At 44.8% G+C, this 19841-nt stretch overlaps 2 protein-coding genes across 2 annotated transcripts in view; one reads left to right on the plus strand and one right to left on the minus strand.

The window, feature by feature from the left end:
- Positions 1–12234, plus strand: part of LOC140398692 (zona pellucida-binding protein 2-like) — a 75274-nt gene extending 63040 nt beyond the window's left edge. The window contains exon 8 of the mRNA XM_072487688.1: positions 11550–12234. Coding sequence (XP_072343789.1) covers positions 11550–11647 — 98 coding nt within the window. The 3' untranslated portion in view covers positions 11648–12234. The remainder of the gene's footprint in view (positions 1–11549) is intronic.
- A 163-nt stretch (positions 12235–12397) lies between these two features.
- Positions 12398–19841, minus strand: LOC140398693 (von Willebrand factor C domain-containing protein 2-like). Its single transcript, XM_072487689.1, has 3 exons — positions 18626–19841; positions 15707–15836; positions 12398–13322 (listed from the first exon to the last, which is right to left on the minus strand). The coding sequence occupies exons 1-3, from the start codon at positions 19001–19003 to the stop codon at positions 13120–13122; spliced, it is 711 nt and encodes a 236-aa protein (XP_072343790.1). The 5' UTR covers positions 19004–19841; the 3' UTR covers positions 12398–13119.

The following is a 19841-nucleotide window of genomic DNA, read 5'->3' on the forward strand; positions in this document are numbered from 1 at the left end:
TTGCTGGTGGACCTCCTCGCTGATAAACGCCATCTGCTGCTCCATCTGGGGCGTTCCCACTTGTGACGACCCTTCCCCCTCCGCCATCTTCACAATTGTTGCTGCGCCATAGGTCTCCTCCAGTTCCTTGGCCAGGTCCTTCACTGTTTGTTGCCGGGTCTGCCACTCACGGGGGAGACTTCTCCTTCACACCATCTGCTACACGTTCCTGCCGGAGCTACCCCAATTTCGGGTAAAAAAGCTGAAACCAACGTCTTTGAGCCGGAGCTGTCCTGTGCGACCACTCACTCCATGGCCGCCACCGGAAGTCCGCATGTAGAACATAGAAAAATACAGCACAGAACAGGCCCTTCGGCCCACGATGTTGTGCCAAACCTTTGTCCTAGATTAATCATAGATTATCATAGAATTTACAGCGCAGAAGGAGGCCATTTGACCCATTGAGTCTGCACCGGCTCTTGGAAAGAGCACCCTACCCAAGCCCACACATCCACCCTATCCCCATAACTCAGTAACCCCAGCCAACACTAAGGGCAATTTTGGACACTATGGGCAATTTATCATGGCCAATCCACCTAACCTGCACATCCTTGGACTGTGGGAGCAAACCAGAGCACCCGAAGGAAACCCACGCACACACGGGGAGGATGTGCAGACTCCGCACAGATAGTGACCCAAGCCGGATTCGAACCTGGGACTCTGGAGCTGTGAAGCAATTGTGCAATCCACAATGCTACCGTGCTGCCCCTAAGAACAAATAAATCTACACTATATCATTTTACCGTAATCCATGTACCTATCCAATAGCTGCTTGAAGGTCCCTAATGTTTCCGACTCAACTACTTCCACAGGCAGTGCATTCCATGCCCCCACTACTCTCTGGGTAAAGAACCTACCTCTGACATCCCCCCTATATCTTCAACCATTCACCTTAAATTTATGTTCCCTTGTAATGGTTTGTTCCACCCAGGGAAAAAGTCTCTGACTGTCTACTCTATCTATTCCCCTGATCATCTTATAAACCTCTATCAAGTCGCCCCTCATCCTTCTCCATTCTAATGAGAAAAGGCCTAGCACCCTCAACCTTTCCTCGTAAGACCTACCCTCCATTCCAGGCAACATCCTGGTAAATCTCCTTTGCACCTTTTCCAAAGCTTCCACATCCTTCCTAAAATGAGGCGACCAGCACTGTACACAGTACTCCAAATGTGGCCTTACCAAAGTTTTGTACAGCTGCATCATCACCTCACAGCTCTTAAATTCAATCCCTCTGTTAATGAACGCTAGCACACCATAGGCCTTCTTCACAGCTCTATCCACTTGAGTGGCAACTTTCAAAGATGTATGAACGTAGACCCTAAGATCTCTCTGCTCCTCCACATTGCCAAGAACTCTACCGTTAACCCTGTATTCCGCATTCATATATGTCCTTCCAAAATGGACAACCTCACATTTTTCAGGGTTAAACTCCATCTGCCACTTCTCAGCCCAGCTCTGCATCCTATCTATGTCTCTTTGCAGCCGACAACAGCCCTCCTCACTATCCACAACTCCACCAATCTTCGTATCGTCTGCAAATTTACTGACCCACGCTTCAACTCCCTCATTAAAGTCATTAATGAAAATCACAAACAGCAGAGGAACCAGAACTGATCCCTGCGGTACGCCACTGGTAACTGGGATCCAGGCTGAATATTTGCCATCCACCACCACTCTCTAACTTCTATCGGTTAGCCAGTTTGTTATCCAACTGGCCAAATTTCCCAATATCCCATGCCTCCTTACTTTCTGCATAAGCCTACCATGGGGAACCTTATCAAATGCCTTACTAAATTCCATGTACACAACATCCACTGCTTTATCTTCATCCATATGCTTGGTCACCTCCTCAAAGAATTCAATAAGACTTGTAAGGCAAGACCTACCCCTCACAAATCCGTGCTGACTATCCTTCATCAAGCAGTGTCTTTCCAGATGTTCAGAAATCCTATCCTTCAGTACCCTTTCCATTACTTTGCCTACCACCGAAGTAAGACTAACTGGCCTGTAATTCCCAGGGTTATCCTTAGTCCCTTTTTTGAACAGAGGCACGACATTTGCCACTCTCCAATCCCCTGGTACCAGCCCTGTTGACAGTGAGGACGAAAAGATCATTGCCAACGGCTCTGCAATTTCATCTCTTGCTTCCCATAGAATCCTTGGATATATCCCGTCAGGCCCGGGGGACTTGTCTATCCTCAAGTTTTTCAAAATGCCCAACACATCTTCCTTCCTAACAAGTATTTCCTCGAGCTTACCAGTCTGTTTCACACTGTCCTCTCCAACAATATGGCCCCTCTCATTTGTAAATACAGAAGAAAAGTACTCGTTCAAGACCTCTCCTATCTCTTCAGACTCAATACTCAATCTCCCGCTACTGTCCTACCCTCGCTCTAGTCATTCTCATATTTCTCACATGTGTAAAAGGCCTTGGGGTTTTCCTTGATCCTACCCGCCAAAGATTGTTCATGCCCTCTCTTAGCTCTCCTAATTCCTTTCTTCAGTTCCCTCCTGGCTATCTTGTATCCCTCCAACACCCTGTCTGAACCTTGTTTCCTCAGCCTTACATAAGTCTCCTTTTTCCTCTTAACAAAACATTCAACCTCTCTTGTCAACCATGGTTCCCTCACTCGACCATCTCTTCCCTGCCTGACAGGGACATACATATCAAGGACACGTAGTACCTGTTCCTTTAACAAGTTCCACATTTCACTTGTGTCCTTCCCTGACAGCCTATGTTCCCAACTTATGCACTTCAATTCTTGTCTGACAACATCGTATTTACCCTTCCCCAATTGCAAACCTTGCCCTGTTGCACGCACCTATCCCTCTCCATTACTAAAGTGAAAGTCACAGAATTGTGGTCACTATCTCCAAAATGCTCCCCCACTAACAAATCTATCACTTGCCCTGGTTCATTACCAAGTACTAAATCCAATATTGCCCCTCCTCTGGTCGGACAATCTACATACTGTGTTAGTAAAGCTTCCTGGACACACTGCACAAACACCATCCCATCCAAACTATTTGATCTAAAGAGTTTCCACTCAATGTTTGGGAAGTTAAAGTCACCCATGACTACTACCCTGTGACATCTGCACCTTTCCAAAATCTGTTTCCCAATCTGTTCCTCCACATCTCTGCTACTATTGGGGGGCCTATAGAAAACTCCTAACAAGGTTACTGCTCCTTTCCTATTTCTGACTTCTGGTGCCCCTCTGGTTCGGATGCAACCCGTCCTGCTTGTACAGGTCCCACCTTCCCCAGAATGCACTCCAATTATCCAAATACCTGAAGCCCTCCCTCCTACACCATTCCTGCAGCCACGTGTTCAGCTGTACTCTCTCCCTATTCCTAGCCTCGCTATCACGTGGCACCGGCAACAAACCAGAGATGACAACTCTGTCTGTCCTGGCTTTTAACTTCCAGCCTAACTCCCTAAACTCGTTTATTACCTCCACACCCCTTTTCCTACCTACGTCGTTGGTACCAATGTGCACCATGACTTCTGGCTGCTCCCCCTCCCCCTGAAGACACGATCCGAGACGAGGTGCAACTATGGTCTCACTTATTAGTAGTCCTGATAAAATCCCAAACCTAATTCGACCTTTTATGTTCTTTCCTACAATCCCACCTTTGAAGATCTACTGGTCATTATTGCTGACAATAAATTAAAAGATAATGTTGGTATATCTTTCTTAACTTGGTGTTTTTTGTTCCTCAGTTGTTTTCTCTCTTTCGGTTTCTCTATTCTCCTTTTCTTCTCTCTGTTTATTAACACTGGTAGTTGGGACCTCTGGGTGGTTGGGGTAGGGGTTGGGGATCTGACCAAGGGCCAAGATTGGCAGAATATGGTCTTTATGAGGTGCTGGTTATAGAATTTACAGTGGAGAAGGAGGCCATTCGGCCCATCGAGTCTGCACCGGCTCTTGGAAAGAGCACCCCACCCAAGGCCAACACCTCCACCCTATCCCCACAACCCAGCAACCCCACCCAACACTAAGGGCAATTTTGGACACTAAGGGCAGTTCATCATGGCCAATCCACCTAACCTGCACATCTTTGGACTGTGGGAGGAAACCGGAGTACCCGGAGAAAACCCACGCACACACGGGGAGGATGTGCAGACTCCGCACAGACAGTGACCCAAGCCGGAATCAAACCTGGGACCCTGGAGCTGTGAAGCAATTGTGCTATCCACAATGCTACCGTGCTGCCCCTTGATGATCTACAGCCACTTTTTGCATTGATGGGTGCAGGATGTAGATTGGGGAGTTAACACTTATTGCACCGGGAGGAGATAATGACAGATAGGAACATGCACACTGGTGTATCCTGCTGATTCCAGCAGCATCATACCTAACACCACCTACCGGGGACAATGGGTACTGAAAGTTAGGAAATGTAAATCTCAGCAATTGAAATCTAATATCCAAGTGTGGTATTCAGGTGTGACAGAAAGAGTATGGTGTGACCTTCCTGTAAAAATAGAAAATGGTTTGTTATATATAAACATTTAATACATTGTCGGAAAATAGCGATCTCTGCTCTTCCATATCTTGATTCTTCTGCATATTTAAGGATCTTACCATTTAGGCTATATGTCCTTTCCTTGTTCTTGTTCCTGAATACCACTACATCACATTTCTCTGCATTTAACTTCATTTGCCACCTATTCACCCACTCCCCTGGCAGACATTCACAGTTACTGCAACAACAAAGAAATACTCAATGCAGTGCACAAGAATGTGAATTTTAAAACAGTCAAACAGCGAATGAATTTTGTTAGGTATTTTCTTGGGGATGCTCCAGTTCCATCCTGTAACTGGTGGATATTCCGCGGAAACCGGCCTTACGCAGGAACAGGGCATCTGCAGAACATCAGGCAAAGTATAGCGGGTGGAGTGCGTTACAGCCGGTCCCCACATTTGTTACCTTCCGATCCCTCTGTGTAAACTACCTCAGCTTGAGCCCAAATTTGTTAAATTCCAGATGGGATACCTCCAAATTGTTATGCGAAGAGGAATAAACTGGCCCCCTCTCTTTATTCAATCGCCTCAGTTGGTTGCAACAAATTTACTTCAAAAGGATCCCTTCCCATGCGGTTATTTTTCCAGTCCAATGTATTTATGTTTTAAGAGGAAGCCAGGCTTTCTTCAGTTTTTAAAAATTAATTTACAGAATGTGGGCTTCGCTGGTTAGGCCAGCATTTATTGCCATCCCTAGTTGCCCTTCAGAAGGTGGTAGTGAGCTGCCTTCTTGAACCGCTGCAGTACACCCACTGCCTTTTATTGTGTGTTTTCGTAGGGGTTGAATACGACTGAGTGGCTTGGCTAGGCCATTTCAGAGTCAACCACATTGCTGTGGGTCTGGAGTCACATATAGGCCAGACCAGGTAAGGACGGCAGATTTCCTTCCTTAAAGGAGATTAGTGAACCAGATGGATTTTTACGACAATCAACAATGGTTTCGTGGTCAGGGGAGGGATTACAGGATCACAGGAGATGGCAATTCATGTTTACATGGCTTCTTCCTTTAGCATGTCTGTCTGAGAAAGGGTGTGACATTCCACTGACTTTTAATTCCAGATATTTTATTGAGTTTAAATTACACCACCTGCCGGGGAGGGATTTGAACCCGGGTCCCCAGATCATCATCCTGCGTCTCTGCATTACTAGTCCAACGACAATACCACTACACCACCACCTCCCCATTAAAGATATAATTTGTTTATTAACTATTAAACGTAAGTAAACTAATAAACACCACATGCACATACATTCACATAAATTAGTAATGAGTACAAAAAAATACAAATCAGTCTTTGACTCGTCTGTTAGTAATTGGTGAAATGTTACAGCTGTTTGAGACTTCCCATAGCACTGACTTTAGCAGTTGAATAGTCGGTTTTGAGATTGCAGGGTTCTGCAGTTTTGCTGAGAGAGTTGTCTTGCTGTCATTTCAGCTGTGGCTTTGCTGACTTGGCTTGTTTTCAATCAGAGAGAGTGAAACTTTTATTTTTTTACCTGCCAGAACAGCCGTGACTGCTGTTGCCTTTTCTTGCTTCTGTGTCACACACTCTGCCACACCCAGCACGAGTCCACACACCAAGAGCAGAACCAAGGCAGGACTTCCTTCCAAGGGTGGACAGAGGTCCTGCCCACTGCCAATCAACGCTGAAGTGAGTGCGATCACTCACCATCCTTAAAATTCTATCCCAACTTTTGCAGCTGGCTTTTTAATACCAGATCCTTGGGAAGGGAAAATGCACAAAACAGATCTGGGGCATAAGTTACAGGATATAATTCCTGCTGAGATGTCCAAGATGATAATCAGCTTCCATTGTCACCACAGGAGATGGCAATTCATGTTTACATGGCTTCTTCCTTTAGCATGTCTGTCTGAGAAAGGGTGTGACATTCCACTGACTCTCTCTTAGCATCACCCACACAAGACCCTCTCAGACGGTCACTTAATTTTACATTCTCAGCATTTACATCCTCAGCCTCTTTGGCTTTTTAACATTTATCTTATTAGAGTTTTAATCATATTTACACATCACGCAACAAATGTGCAAAACATAAACAGGTACAGTACAGAACAAATAGTTTTGTAAACGTAAGAACCGAGAAAGAAAGGATAATCGCAGAACTATAGTCCATCAGGATCAATCAGAGAGGCTGGGGGGGGGGGGGAAGAAGATAGAGCCATACAAACATATAATGGCATAAGAAGATGCACAACTTTATGTACAGCGAGATCAAGACTTACAACATGACTGACAGAAAACCTTGCAGGAGCAGATCAGACTGAGCGGTGTCACGGGAATGTCACTTTAAGAAATGTTTGGCTGCTCATGTTACTGCAGTGATGTGGGTGGAGCTGAGCGCTGGCTCTGTTTTTTAGTTTCACTTTGAGAAAAGCTTGGGTGTGTCTGTCTTTTTGGTTTCGTTTTCAGTGTTGGAGCTGAGGCCAGACAAAGCAGCTGCATAGCTGTTCTCTCTGCCATGAAAAGACTATCTCTTGATCATTTAGTGAATTCAGAATTATAAATATTTTCAGTAGTGACTTTAACCTGATGTGCTTCTGTTAAAGGTTTTGTTTTTAAGGTGTATGGATGTTAAAAGGGAAGCTTAAAGGATTACTTAGTGTTGTAGTCTTTGGGGGTTGTATTTGAATTGATGGTTGCTAAGATGTTCACTATGTTTTAAAAAGGTTAACTTGAGTTCATAGAATAAACATTGTTTTGCTTTAAAAAATACTTTTCCATTTCTGCTGTACCACACCTGTAGAGCGAGCCGTGTGCTCCCCATACCACAATCTAGTAAAAGTTGTGGGTCAGGTGAACTCCATGATACACTTTGGGGTTCTCTAAACTCTGGCCCATAACAGCAGAGCCTATATATTTGAGATAGGCATCTTGCACTTTACGGAATGTATCCAACTTAGAACGGAGTACAGAAGTCCGGAATTCCATAGCAATACAATCCATAACTATTTTATGCCAATTCTGAATCAAAGGATTTGAATCTAGGAGCAGAGGATAGTTTTCCGAGCTGCAACGGTTTGGATGTTATACAGCCTTTTTTTCACTAATGTCAATAATTCTCCTGGAAGACCCAGAATTGGGATGAAAGGATCAAATTTTAAAGCCTTGCCAAATATCCTCCCAAATTCCTTATCTACACCAGACTAATAGGATTGAATCTTGACACAGGACCATACACAGTGTATACAATCACCCTCGACTACCAGGCACTTTAAGCACATCTAGATCATACGGTATCATAGAACTTGCTAATTAACTGTTGAGGCTCCGCAGAAGTCAGGTCCCCCTGCCACCACCACCACCGAGGAACAGAATTATCAAGGTACATAGTTGTCTTATTAACAATAAAGTCTTTAAGTTGCAGATACTTTAAAAAAGGTGTGTCTCAGAATGTCAAATTGTTGGCATAGCTGCTCAAAGGATGACCACTGAACATATCTCCCAGCCTATAAATACCTCTATCTCTCCAAATATCAAATCCATGGTCCATAAGACATGGTGGGAGGTCCAAGTTGCCCTGAATGGGAGAGAGAGCGGAAGTCAGTTTAGATCTCCCTTCTAATTGACAGACTCTCCTCCACTTTCTATGGGTATTAATAGGATTTTCACACCTAGCAGAGCCCAATCAAAAGTCTATAAAACAACAGGACCTATAAAGCATACACTAAATAGCTTGCTTTAATATAGAGTCAGATGGAGGTGGGGTCCTCTCTAACCCAGTCCCTCATGAACCTAGGATAAGAGGCTAATTGGTACATTCTGCAATCCCCCTTTCGAACCTGGAAGCTGCAACTTGGGTAACTTCAAACAAGGCTTCTTCTTATTCGAGATGAATAAGCTGATTACTCTGTTGATCTTTTTTAAGACCTTAGCAGACAATAAGATTGACAACATCTGTAAAGAATACAGCAATGAAGACATTCATTTTGACCAATGCAATCGTACCAGCCTTGATATCGGCAGGGAGGACCAACGAGTCAGGTCTCAACTGATGGACTCGATCAGCTGAGGAAAATTGGCCCCATCCAGTTGCTTAAAGAAAGGGGTAATTACAACATTCAAATAACTAAACCCTGAAGGGGGCACCGGAATGGGAAATTAGCAAATGAGATGCACTGCAGTAAACGCCCTGCAAAAAGGAGGAAAAGATCAGGTCATGGCTCACACCGATCAAAAGACTCAATGATGGTGGAAGCAGCAGGAACTGCCAAGGTGGGACCTGGGGTGGTGGTGATGGGAAGGATATTAGGGTTTTGAAGCTGGTTACAGTACATGTGACTGTGATAAGAACAAAGAAAAGTACAGCACAGGAACAGGCCCTTCGGCCCTCCAAGCCCGTGCCGACCATGCTGCCCGTCTAAACTAAAATCGTCTACACTTTCTGGGTCCGTATCCCTCTATTCCCATCCTATTCATGTATTTGTCAAGATGCCCCTTAAATGTCACTATCGTCCCTGCTTCCACCACCTCCTCCGGCAGCGCGTTCCAGGCACCCACTACCCTCTGTGTAAAATACTTGCCTCGTACATCTCCTCTAAACCTTGCCCCTCGCACCTTAAACCTATGCCTGCTAGTAATTGACCCCTCTACCTTGGAGAAAAGCCTCTGAGTATCCACTCTGTCTATGCCCCTCAAAATTTTGTAGACCTCTATCAGGCAACCCCTCAACCTCCGTCGTTCCAGTGAGAACAAACCGAGTTTATTCAACCGCTCCTCATAGCTAATGCCCTCCATACCAGGCAACATCCTGGTAAATCTCTTCTGCACCCTCTCTAAAGCCTCCACATCCTTCTGGTAGTGTGGCGACCAGAATTGAACACTACACTCCCAAGTGTGGCCTAACTAAGGTTGTATACAGCTGCACCATGACTTGCCAATTCTGATACTCAGTGCCCGGCCAATAAAGGCAAGCATGCCGTATGCCTTCTTGACTACCTTCTCCACCTGTGTTGCCCCTTTCAGTGACCTGTGGACCTGTACACCTAGATCTCTCTGACTTTCAATACTCTAGAGGGTTCCACCATTCACTGTATATTCCCTACCTGCATTAGACCTTCCAAAATGCATTACCTCACATTTGTCCGGATTAAACTCCATCTGCCATCTCTCCGCCCAAGTCTCCAAATGATCTAAATCCTGCTGTATCCTCTGACAGTCCTCATCGCTATCCACAATTCCACCAACCTTTGTCGTCTGCAAACTTACTAATCAGACCAGTTACATTTTCCTCCAAATCATTTATATAGACTATGAACAGCAAAGGTCCCAGCACTGATCTCTGCGGAACACCACTAGTCACAGCCCTCCAATTAGAAAAGCACCCCTCCATTGCTACTCTCTGCCTTCTATGACCTAGCCAGTTCTGTATCCATCTTGCCAGCTCACCCCTAATCGCATGTGACTTCACCTTTTGTACCAGTCTACCATGAGGGACCTTGTCAAAGGCCTTTCTGAAGTCCATACAGACAACATCCACTGCCCTACCTGCATCAATCATCTTTGTGACCTCTTCGAAAAACTCTTATCAAGTTAGTGAGACACGACCTCCCATTCACAAAACCGTGCTGCCTCTCACTAATACGTCCATTTGCTTCCAGATGGGAGTAGATCCTGTCTCGAAGAATTCTCTCCAGTAATTTCCCTACCACTGACGTAAGGTTCACCGGCCTGTAGTTCCCTGGATTATCCTTGCTACCCTTCTTAAACAGAGGAACAACATTGGCTAGTCTCCAGTCCTCCGAGACATCACCTGAAGACAGTGAGGATCCAAAGATTTCTGTCAAGGCCTCAGCAATTTCCTCTCTAGCCTCCTTCAGTATTCTGGGGTAGATCCCATCAGGCCCTGGGGACTTATCTACCGTAATATTTTTCAAGACACCCAACACCTCATCTTTTTGGATCTCAATGTGACCCAGGCTATCTACCTCACCCATTTCCTCTGGCTCCACACATAGATTCCCTTGCCTAGCCTTCAGTGGGCCAACCCTTTCCCTGGTTACCCTCTTGCTTTTTATGTATGTGTAAAAAGCCTTGGGATTTTCCTTAACCCTATTTGCCAATGACTTTTCGTGACCCCTTCTAGCCCTCCTGAGTCCTTGCTTCAGTGATGTTGGGATTAAAATGGAGGCCTGGCTCAAAGGAGGGCAGGGCTGAACATTAAATATTCTGGGATACAGGAGGATATTGGACCATTATCTGAAAGGGAAGAATGTGCGGGGTTACGGGGAGGAGGCAGGGAAATGGCATTTGGTAAATTGTTCTTCTAGAGAGCTGGCACAGACACAGCGGACTGAATGGCCTCCTGTGTTATAACCCTTCTCTGTTTTCGATTTTTAGTGGCGACTTTCTATGGTCTTGGATTCCATGAGTGTGATGGTGACGCCGCCCTCCGGGTAAAGAAGTGTTGGAGCGGGAATCCCAAGCAGGCGTTAGCCTCTTATTTGCATATGCAAATAGCCTCGTCAGGAAAGGACACCCTCATTTATCCTTACCTAATATGGCACGCAGCCTATTCCTACCCTGCTGGGATTCCTGCCCATCACATTGGGGAATTCAAAGACTGCTTTCTGCCTTTACATGAGTTCCACTTGCCACAATTTCTGGACCAATGTCTACTCAATACACAGTGACTGTTTACGGCTGGACTGTAGAAGGATTTACAATATCACTAGTCACTGTACAGAGAACACACACATTCTGACATTACACTTCCAATTCCTGTCTTGTAGGAAGTGTAAACTAAATTACTGATGATCTATGCAGACATTACACTTGAAAACCTGTCCACTTGTACCTTATGGTGTCAGGTTAATGATTGCAACCAGGTGAATGACTTTGGTACCTATCACCTCAGCTTTGTGAATATGTTAGATGTTGACTGTGAGGACGTCTGAGAAATTGCTTCTGTTTCAGTTGCCATGTTGTGTATCCTAACAATATGTCTCCATGTTTACTCCCACAGTGGTTTGTGATCACGGAATGTACAGTCCCAACAACGATGTTTTCTGTAAACCCTGCACTAGTGTCAAGATTAATTACTATGGAGCAACTGCCTGCTAACCAGAGCCATATTATTGCAATTTTATATTCACCTCAACAATTAATGCTGCTCTCTTACAAAAATAATTTCACCTGCTGAGCACAAGTTAACCTGTGATATTATTAGTAAGATTACATTATTGTCTTACAAGGATCTACCTGTTTACATCAACAAAATTTGTGAAATCTATATTGGGAGCAATTGCTGTAAGATCTAGCTTTGTGGGAATTTGTGACTGCTTCTGCTGTCCTAATTAGATTGACTTTATTTATCTCCAGTTGGTAATCGTTAAATATCGTACAAATCCCAGTTTGCTGACGTCTCTAATATTCAGCAATAATGTGGTAATAGTGTGGATCATTGTTATGTATAATCAAACTCTCGATTATTGAACTATCCATGAATTATCAGAAAGTGTTAAAGCTTCTTTAAAAATGCGACTAAAACCTAGCACCAGCTTCTTTAAGTTTGCATTTATCAATTAGTTGTTTAACGAGAAGATCAGTCGTATATGTCAGTGATTGTTTTATCTTAAGGCAATCAATCATCGGGTTTGTTAAAACAGTGCACATTGAACTGCTGCTGGGCACAGTGACTGCGTGTGAGGCACTAGGTTCACTAAACAGTCAAGGCTGCACAATCCTATCAAAAAACAAACAGGTGGGGAAAAACTCAATTTAACTAACTTATGGTGCAGGCTGAACTTTCGTTAATGTTTTATCATGGTTTGCAGTTTTAAGTCAATGTAAACACAGGTACACAGTGCCATAAACTGTACCACCAAACAACTTTTATTTATATTTTTACAATAAATGTCAGACACTCTGCAAACAGGTGTGGAGATTCAGTGAGGAGCAGGCTCCACAATTAGCAGAGACGGTTGCTACATTTGACTGGAAGTTATGGGCAGAGCAATTTGTGTCAGACTTCCCATACCGCTGGAACAGGATTGTAGCAAGCACTTTCCCAATACTGACACAGAAGGAAGGAGAGGTTTTAATTCTCTCCGCCCAGCAGAAATAGGGCGGTAACAATTAAAATTCAGGTGATTCACTTGCTTCCCAATTCCTGCTCATCCACCATTTTCTTCCCACTGGAGGTGCCCCAGGCATCCACCTGTCTTGAACCTCACTGACTTGATGCATGAAGAACCCAATGAAGTTTTGAGGGCCAGGTGGAGGTGCTACAATCCAAATGATTCAGTAAAACTCGGCGGGCAGAGGATGGGGCCTTCGAACGGGAAACCTCAAATTATTCCTGTGCAACCAAGAGAAAGAGGAATTAACAGCTCCATCCCAACCTTACCCTACCCTCTGACAAGACTCGCTTTACTGCTGGCAGAGTGATTATCATGGTCTGTTAATTGACCTGGCCTTTCCCTGAATGGATCGGTTGGCCTGTGACCAATTGGTTAAGATCCCCTTTATAATATGAGCACAATCTGGGAACATTCATTATGACAGTAGCAGGTCCACAGCATTCTGCAAAGAGCCTATCGTCCATGTGCCCACTCCCATTGGTGTCCTTCATTTACACCATAATGATGGCCCTGCCTTCTGCCATGGGAGCTACAGATTGCTTGCTGTTGAGGTTCCCAGGAGCCATCCTTATATGGACAGAAACAGACAGACTTTCCATCCATTTCCACTTTCACACCAGCAGGGATAATGGTGTTTCCTGCAAAGCAGTTGGGTCCTGCAAGAATGAAACAGTGTTATAATGCCAGGGACAGGCAAGGCTGACTAGTAAATAAAGGTTTAATACAAATCCTGAATCCAGCCCAAATGTGAAATAGGAGGAGACCGTATTGCCCCTTGACCTGTGACGCTCAATTAGATCATGGCTGATTGATGCTTCAACTCCATTTACTTGTTTTTGCCCAATTCTCCCAACAGAAATGTATGTATCTCAGTCTTGAACGTCTCGCTGTCCCCAAGCATCCACATCAATAAAGATGTATTGACTTCCCTCCTCACTCATGTTAAACTTGCACTGCCTTGTTGTGGACTCCACAGAATTGTCAAGGTGCAGGAGGAGGCCATTTGCCTCATCGTGTATGAAGCAGCTCTCCAGTCTATCCTTACAACTGAAGTCTCTCCCTCAACCATTCTGGTGAACATCTTCTGCGGTCTCTCCATGTGTTCACATTCTTCCTATAGTGTGGTGCCCAGAACTGTACACAATATTCCAGCTGAGGTCTAACTAGTGTCTTGTATAAGTTCAACATAACCTTGCTCTTGTGCCCCTATTAATAAAGCCTATTAATAAATACTTTATTAACTGTTCTCTCCACCTGTCCTACAATGGTCCATACACATATGCACCCAGGTCCCTCCACTCCTTATTTTACCCCTTTATATTGTCTCCATCTTATTCCTACCAAAATGTATCACCTCACACCTCTGCACATTGAACTTCATCTGCCACCTATCTGCCCACGACACCAACTTGTCCATGTCCTTTTGAAGTTCTGCACTGTCCTCGTCACAGTTTACAATGTTTCCAAGTTTTGTATCATCCACAAACTTTGAAATTGTCCCCTGCACACCAAGCTCTAGGTTATTAATAAATATCAGGAAAAGTAAATGTCCCAACGCCAACCCCTGCAGAACACCATTACAAACCTTCCTCCAGCCCAGAAAATATCCATTTACCATTACTCTCGGCTTCCTATTATTCAGCCAATTTTGTATCCATATTGCTGCTGTCTCGTTTATTCAGTCAGCTACAACTGTTCCCATCGGTCTGTTGTGTGGCACTATACTAAATGCCTTCTGAAAGTCCAAGTGCACCACAGCAACAGCATTACCTTCATCAACACTTTCTATTCCCTCCCCACAAGATTTCTCTCTACCCATTTAAATCCTGTGGCCATTGAAACCACCTAAGTTAGAGCCCCCTTTACTCTTGAAACTAAAGGGAATGCAAATGTTTTCACATCCTGTCCTCATAGTTTAACCCTTATGTCCACCTGTAGCAAACTGAACATCTGACACCATTCTCTAATCCACATTATTAATACTTATGGTGAAAGGTTGAGGCTCCAGATCCAAGAGTAACAGCACTCGCCTCTCTGATATTTCACATGTGTCCAACTCCGTCACAGGAGTCAGTTTTGGAACTGAATACAGGAATGGCTAATAAATAGATTGCAAGCTGTATCATTTAGCAAGGAGGAAATCTAGATGCGCTAGGAGGGAGAGTGGTCTTTCTATTCAGAGTCTGCTTAACTCCCATCTGCTTCTTTTATATTGGCCCCATACCGCTGCCATCCTTGAAGCAGCACCTGACGATAAACTGGCAGGGTGTTCCTGGTTACCAGCCTTAGAAAGTCTCTTTGATGTTGCCATCAGTCATTCAAGAGCTGTGTGTTGGGAGCCAGTGTTACCAAAGTGGCAAATGTGCAAACAAGGAGCTTCTTGAGGGGCAGTTGCACTGCCATTGGGGAACCCGTGTGTCCTTGCAGAACTGACTCAGTGGTATTGCTAATGGAGAGGAGCCATTGACCCATCAGTGGAATGGCTGTAGGAGCCTGAACTCTGTCTTACCCGACCCTAGGTGTTGTTGTAGAGTGTAAGCACGGTAACACAGTGGTTAGCACAGTTGCCTCACTGCTCCAGGGACCCAGGTTAAATTCTAGCCTGAGGTGACTGTGTGGCGTTGCACGTTCTCCCCGTGTCTGCGTGGGTTTCCTCCGGGTGCTCCGGTTTCCTCCCACAGTCCAAAGATGTGCAGGTTAGGTGGATTAGCTGTGCTAAATTGCCCCTTCGTGTCCAAAAAGATGGCTGGGGTTACAGGGATAGGGTGGAGGTGTGGGCTTGGGTAGGGTGCTCTTTCCAAGGGCCGGTGCAGATTCGATGGCCTCCTGTAAATTCTATCTATCTAAATCCTCACAACTCCAACCAAACCAGGGATGATGGCTGAGCTGAGCACTCAGTGCCAGCTGGAATACAGCAGCAAAGCTTTGGAATTCAAATGGATAGAGGACTGGAAGGCAGCCAGGAGCACTTTGGAAAAGTCAAGTCCTTCCCATCCTAAAGCGCTTTTGACCCTACATTGGTATTGTAAATGGAACTTACCCTGCTTGCACACAGGACAGCACTGGTTGGGTTCATATGATGGGTTGACACAGTGGACAGGAGCACATTCTGCAGTCAGACAGTATACTTCGTGATTAGCCTCACATCGACACCTCTCACAGGCAGATGGCTACAGAAACAATGTTAAAAATCAGAAATTGGTGATCCATCAAGCCAAACTTCCTGGAAATATCATTTCAACAGTATCATAATTTAAAACCTGACAGGTTGATGGGTCTGTGACACATTTCATTGAAGGAGCCCGAGTGGGGACTTGATATTGAATTCTCTAAGTTTCCAGCTCTTACTGTTCTGATATCTTGGATAGCAAACACTATCAAATATAGCACCAGCCAGGATGTAGCCCACAAGTATCACAGAGTTGTTCCGATGCAGAAGGCCACTCGGCCGATCGTATCTGCCCAGCTCTCCAAATAAGCATCATCACTTGCTGCTATTTTCCTGTCTTTTCCCTGGTCCCCTGCACATTGTTTCTATTCAAGTAATCATCCAATGCCCTCTTGAATTGAAATTGCCTCCCCCACGTTTCCAGGCCGTGCATTCCAGACCCCAACCACTCGCTGTGAAAAAGTTTTCCTCACATTTGTTTCCTTTGCAAAATCACTTTCCCTCTCGTTCCCGATCCTTTTAAGAGCAGGAACAGTTTCTCCCTGTCTATTTTGACCAGCCCACTCATGATTTTGAACATCTCTATTAAATCTCCTTTTAGCTTACTTCTCTCCGAGGACCTCTCCAGTCTAACCTCGCCAACCTATCCTCATAACTGAAGTTTCTCATCCCTGGGACTATCCTTGTAAACCTCTTCTGCTCTCTCCAATGGGTTCACATCCTTTCTATAGTGTGGCACCCAGAACTGTACACAATATTCCAGCTGAGGTTGAATGAGTGCCTTCCACAAGTTCAGTACAACCTCCTCGGTCTTGTCCTCTGTCCTATTAATAAAGTCCAGAACACTCTGCTTTATTAACTGCTCCCCCCCCCCCCCCCCCCCGCCCGCCCTACCTGCCTGCCACCTTCAATGATTTACGCACATATACACCAGTAAGAAATAATCATTCAACAGATTGAATTGGTATAAATTTACCGACAGCAGGCAATGATTGTTAAGTTGTGCATCAATTGGGAACAAAGACCCACTGGCTTATGTTAGACTGCAGATGGGGTAACTGTGGAGAGAGAGCATAATCTGTTCAATTCACAAAGTTACCGTTTAAAGGCAGCAGGTGGCAGTGTTGGTATGATAATAAAGAAGTCTGCAGTAGAGACAGATCTGTCCCTCCTAAAGCTTTACACTTTGGTAAGCATGCACATTTATACATCACATTGAAAAAATATAACAAAAAGGTATCAAATCAACTTTGCTCAGACAGTTAGACACAATAAGAGTTCAATCAGTCTGATCTGTACCTGGAACCCGTTTATCAGCCTTTGCTCCCTTCGTATATTTAACAACAAAAAAAATCTAGTGATCTCAGTCATGATGCTCAACTTCTCTCCACAACTTCCACAGGAGTGAGTAAATTGCAGATTAGGATTAGAAAATGGCTGCAGCCCATTATGTTCATGCCGGCGCACTGCAGGATTCTAACCACACTCTCAGTGCATTCCTGACATTCCAGATTTTGACCACACTCTGACACAGTACATTCCAGATCCTAACCACACTCAGTACATTCCAGATCCTAACCACACACTCAGTCCATTCCAGATCCTAACCACACTCTCAGACAGTGCATTCCAGATCCTAACCACTCTCAGTACATTCCAGATCCTAACCACACTCTCAGTACATTCCAGATCCTAACCACACTCTCAGTACATTCCAGATCCTAACCACACTCTCAGACAGTGCATTCCAGATCCTAACCACACTCTCAGTACATTCCAGATCCTAACCACACTCTCAGTACATTCCAGATCCTAACCACACTCTCAGTACATTCCAGATCCTAACCACACTCAGTACATTCCAGATCCTAACCACACTCTCAGTACATTCCAGATCCTAACCACACTCTCACACAGTACATTCCAGATCCTAACCACACTCAGTACTTTCCAGATCCTAACCACACTCTCAGTACTTTCCAGATCCTAACCACACTCTCAGTACATTCCAGATCCTAACCACTCTCAGACAGTACATTCCAGATCCTAACCACACTCTCAGTACATTCCAGATCCTAACCACTCTCAGACAGTACATTCCAGATCCTAACCACACTCTCAGTACATTCCAGATCCTAACCACACTCTCAGTACATTCCAGATCCTAACCACACTCTCAGACAGTCCATTCCAGATCCTAACCACACTCAGTACATTCCAGATTCTGACCACACTCTCACACAGCAAAGGCTGATAAACGTGTTCCAGGTACAGATCAGACTGATTGAACTCTCTTAGACAGTGCATTGCAGATCGTAACATTAGCTGTGTTAAATGGTTTGTCATCATTTTGTCGTTGGTTCTTTTGCGAAACACCTTAATTTTTGTGTCCTGTAGTTCAGCCCTTTTCCACCAATGGGAAATGTATTTCAATCCCTCTGTCTTGACCTTTCATGATTTTGAACACCTCTCAATCTCTCGACCTTCTTTTCAAAAGGAGAACAAGCTAATCTTCACATTTGCACTGTATCTATTTTGGGTCTAAAATGTGCTTCCTGATATCACTCTTGATATCACTCCTCTAAATCCAATTTAGGATGATGGTCCCTTTCTGATACCTGCACCAGGCAAAACAGTTTATCTCTTTATAACCCATGGAATTTGTTTAAAGCTGTTGATTTCAGGGAAATTTGCAACTACAGGATATGCATAAAAATCAGTGCTGGTCATCTGAACAAAAATCACAGAAAACAATTGAAAGCAGAAATGGGATCAAAGAAATTAAGTTACCCAGAACTCCTGGAAGAGCCGGTACATCTTGCCGCCATATTGACACGAATTGCGGAATTGGGCACAGCGCGGGCAGCAGGAATGATAATTGAGGCGGGTACACCGGGGTGGGATTCGGGGGCACTGCGGCTTACGGCAGACGGGACCAGCTTCAGTGCAGACACAGGGACACGCTGCAGCCGTGGGGTAAAACCTCTCGCCCACATCAAACACAAACCCATTGTCATCAATGCAGCCTTTCCCTCGGTAATCTGGCAGCATGTAGTCAGAATCACCTTTAGAAAGGATTTCATTGGCACTGGCTGCTTTGGATATTTCCACGTGTTTCAGCGTCAGGAACAACAACACGAGCCGGGAAACATTTCTTAAAAGTGCCATCTGCGAGGAACAATGTCAAAGTTTTTTTTTTGTGTTGTTCTCAGCAAAGGGACAAAGATGATGAAATGCTGCGAATCTGCCACCCAGTTATAAACATTCAGCCTGAGTGACGTATTGTACAAACCTGCAGGTACCTGGCACCAATCACTCAGCCAAAAATGCCCATCTCATTGAGAAATGCCTCCTGCTAAGTTCCATCAGCAGAGACAGCCTGAGGCCGTCAGTCCAGAAAGCAGAAATAGATCCAAACAGATGCCACCTCTCTTGTTTGGCACCAGCTGCTGTCTTTGGACCAGACATTAGCGAGGTGCTGTGTGGGACTTCGGCCTGACACGGGACCATGTTGCAGTTAGTCACAATATTACACTTCAGCCGGTAAAACACAATCAGATTCATTCCTACAGCAGCCTTCGCCCAAGGACAGTCTCACATGTCACAGAGAAGAGATCGCAAAATGAGCAACAAACAAGATAGAAGAGGAACACAAAATTGAGGCTGGTAGATGAGTGGGGAGGGGCAGGGATAAGGAGGGTAGGGGCAGGGGATATAGGACCAGGAACAGTTCTTTTATTCTAAAAGGTCTGTATTTAACTCGGACTCCCTTAGCTGTGGAGAAAGGCAGTAACTGCTCTCTGAAAGCTAGATGGTGGGCTGAATAGTCTCCTGTGCTGTCACTATTCGTGGCGCAGTGGGTACTGCCCAGAAGCTGGTCCAGAAGTTCCAGGTTCAAGTCCAATGCCAGGATCTGATCGTCACGGAAGGAGTGTTCAACACGATTCAATGTGTTGATAATCAGGTCAGGAATCCTTCCACCACTCCGACACTATTCCCCAAAGGG

This window comes from Scyliorhinus torazame, chromosome 21 (genome assembly GCF_047496885.1).
Source record: "Scyliorhinus torazame isolate Kashiwa2021f chromosome 21, sScyTor2.1, whole genome shotgun sequence".
Taxonomy (NCBI): domain Eukaryota; kingdom Metazoa; phylum Chordata; class Chondrichthyes; order Carcharhiniformes; family Scyliorhinidae; genus Scyliorhinus; species Scyliorhinus torazame.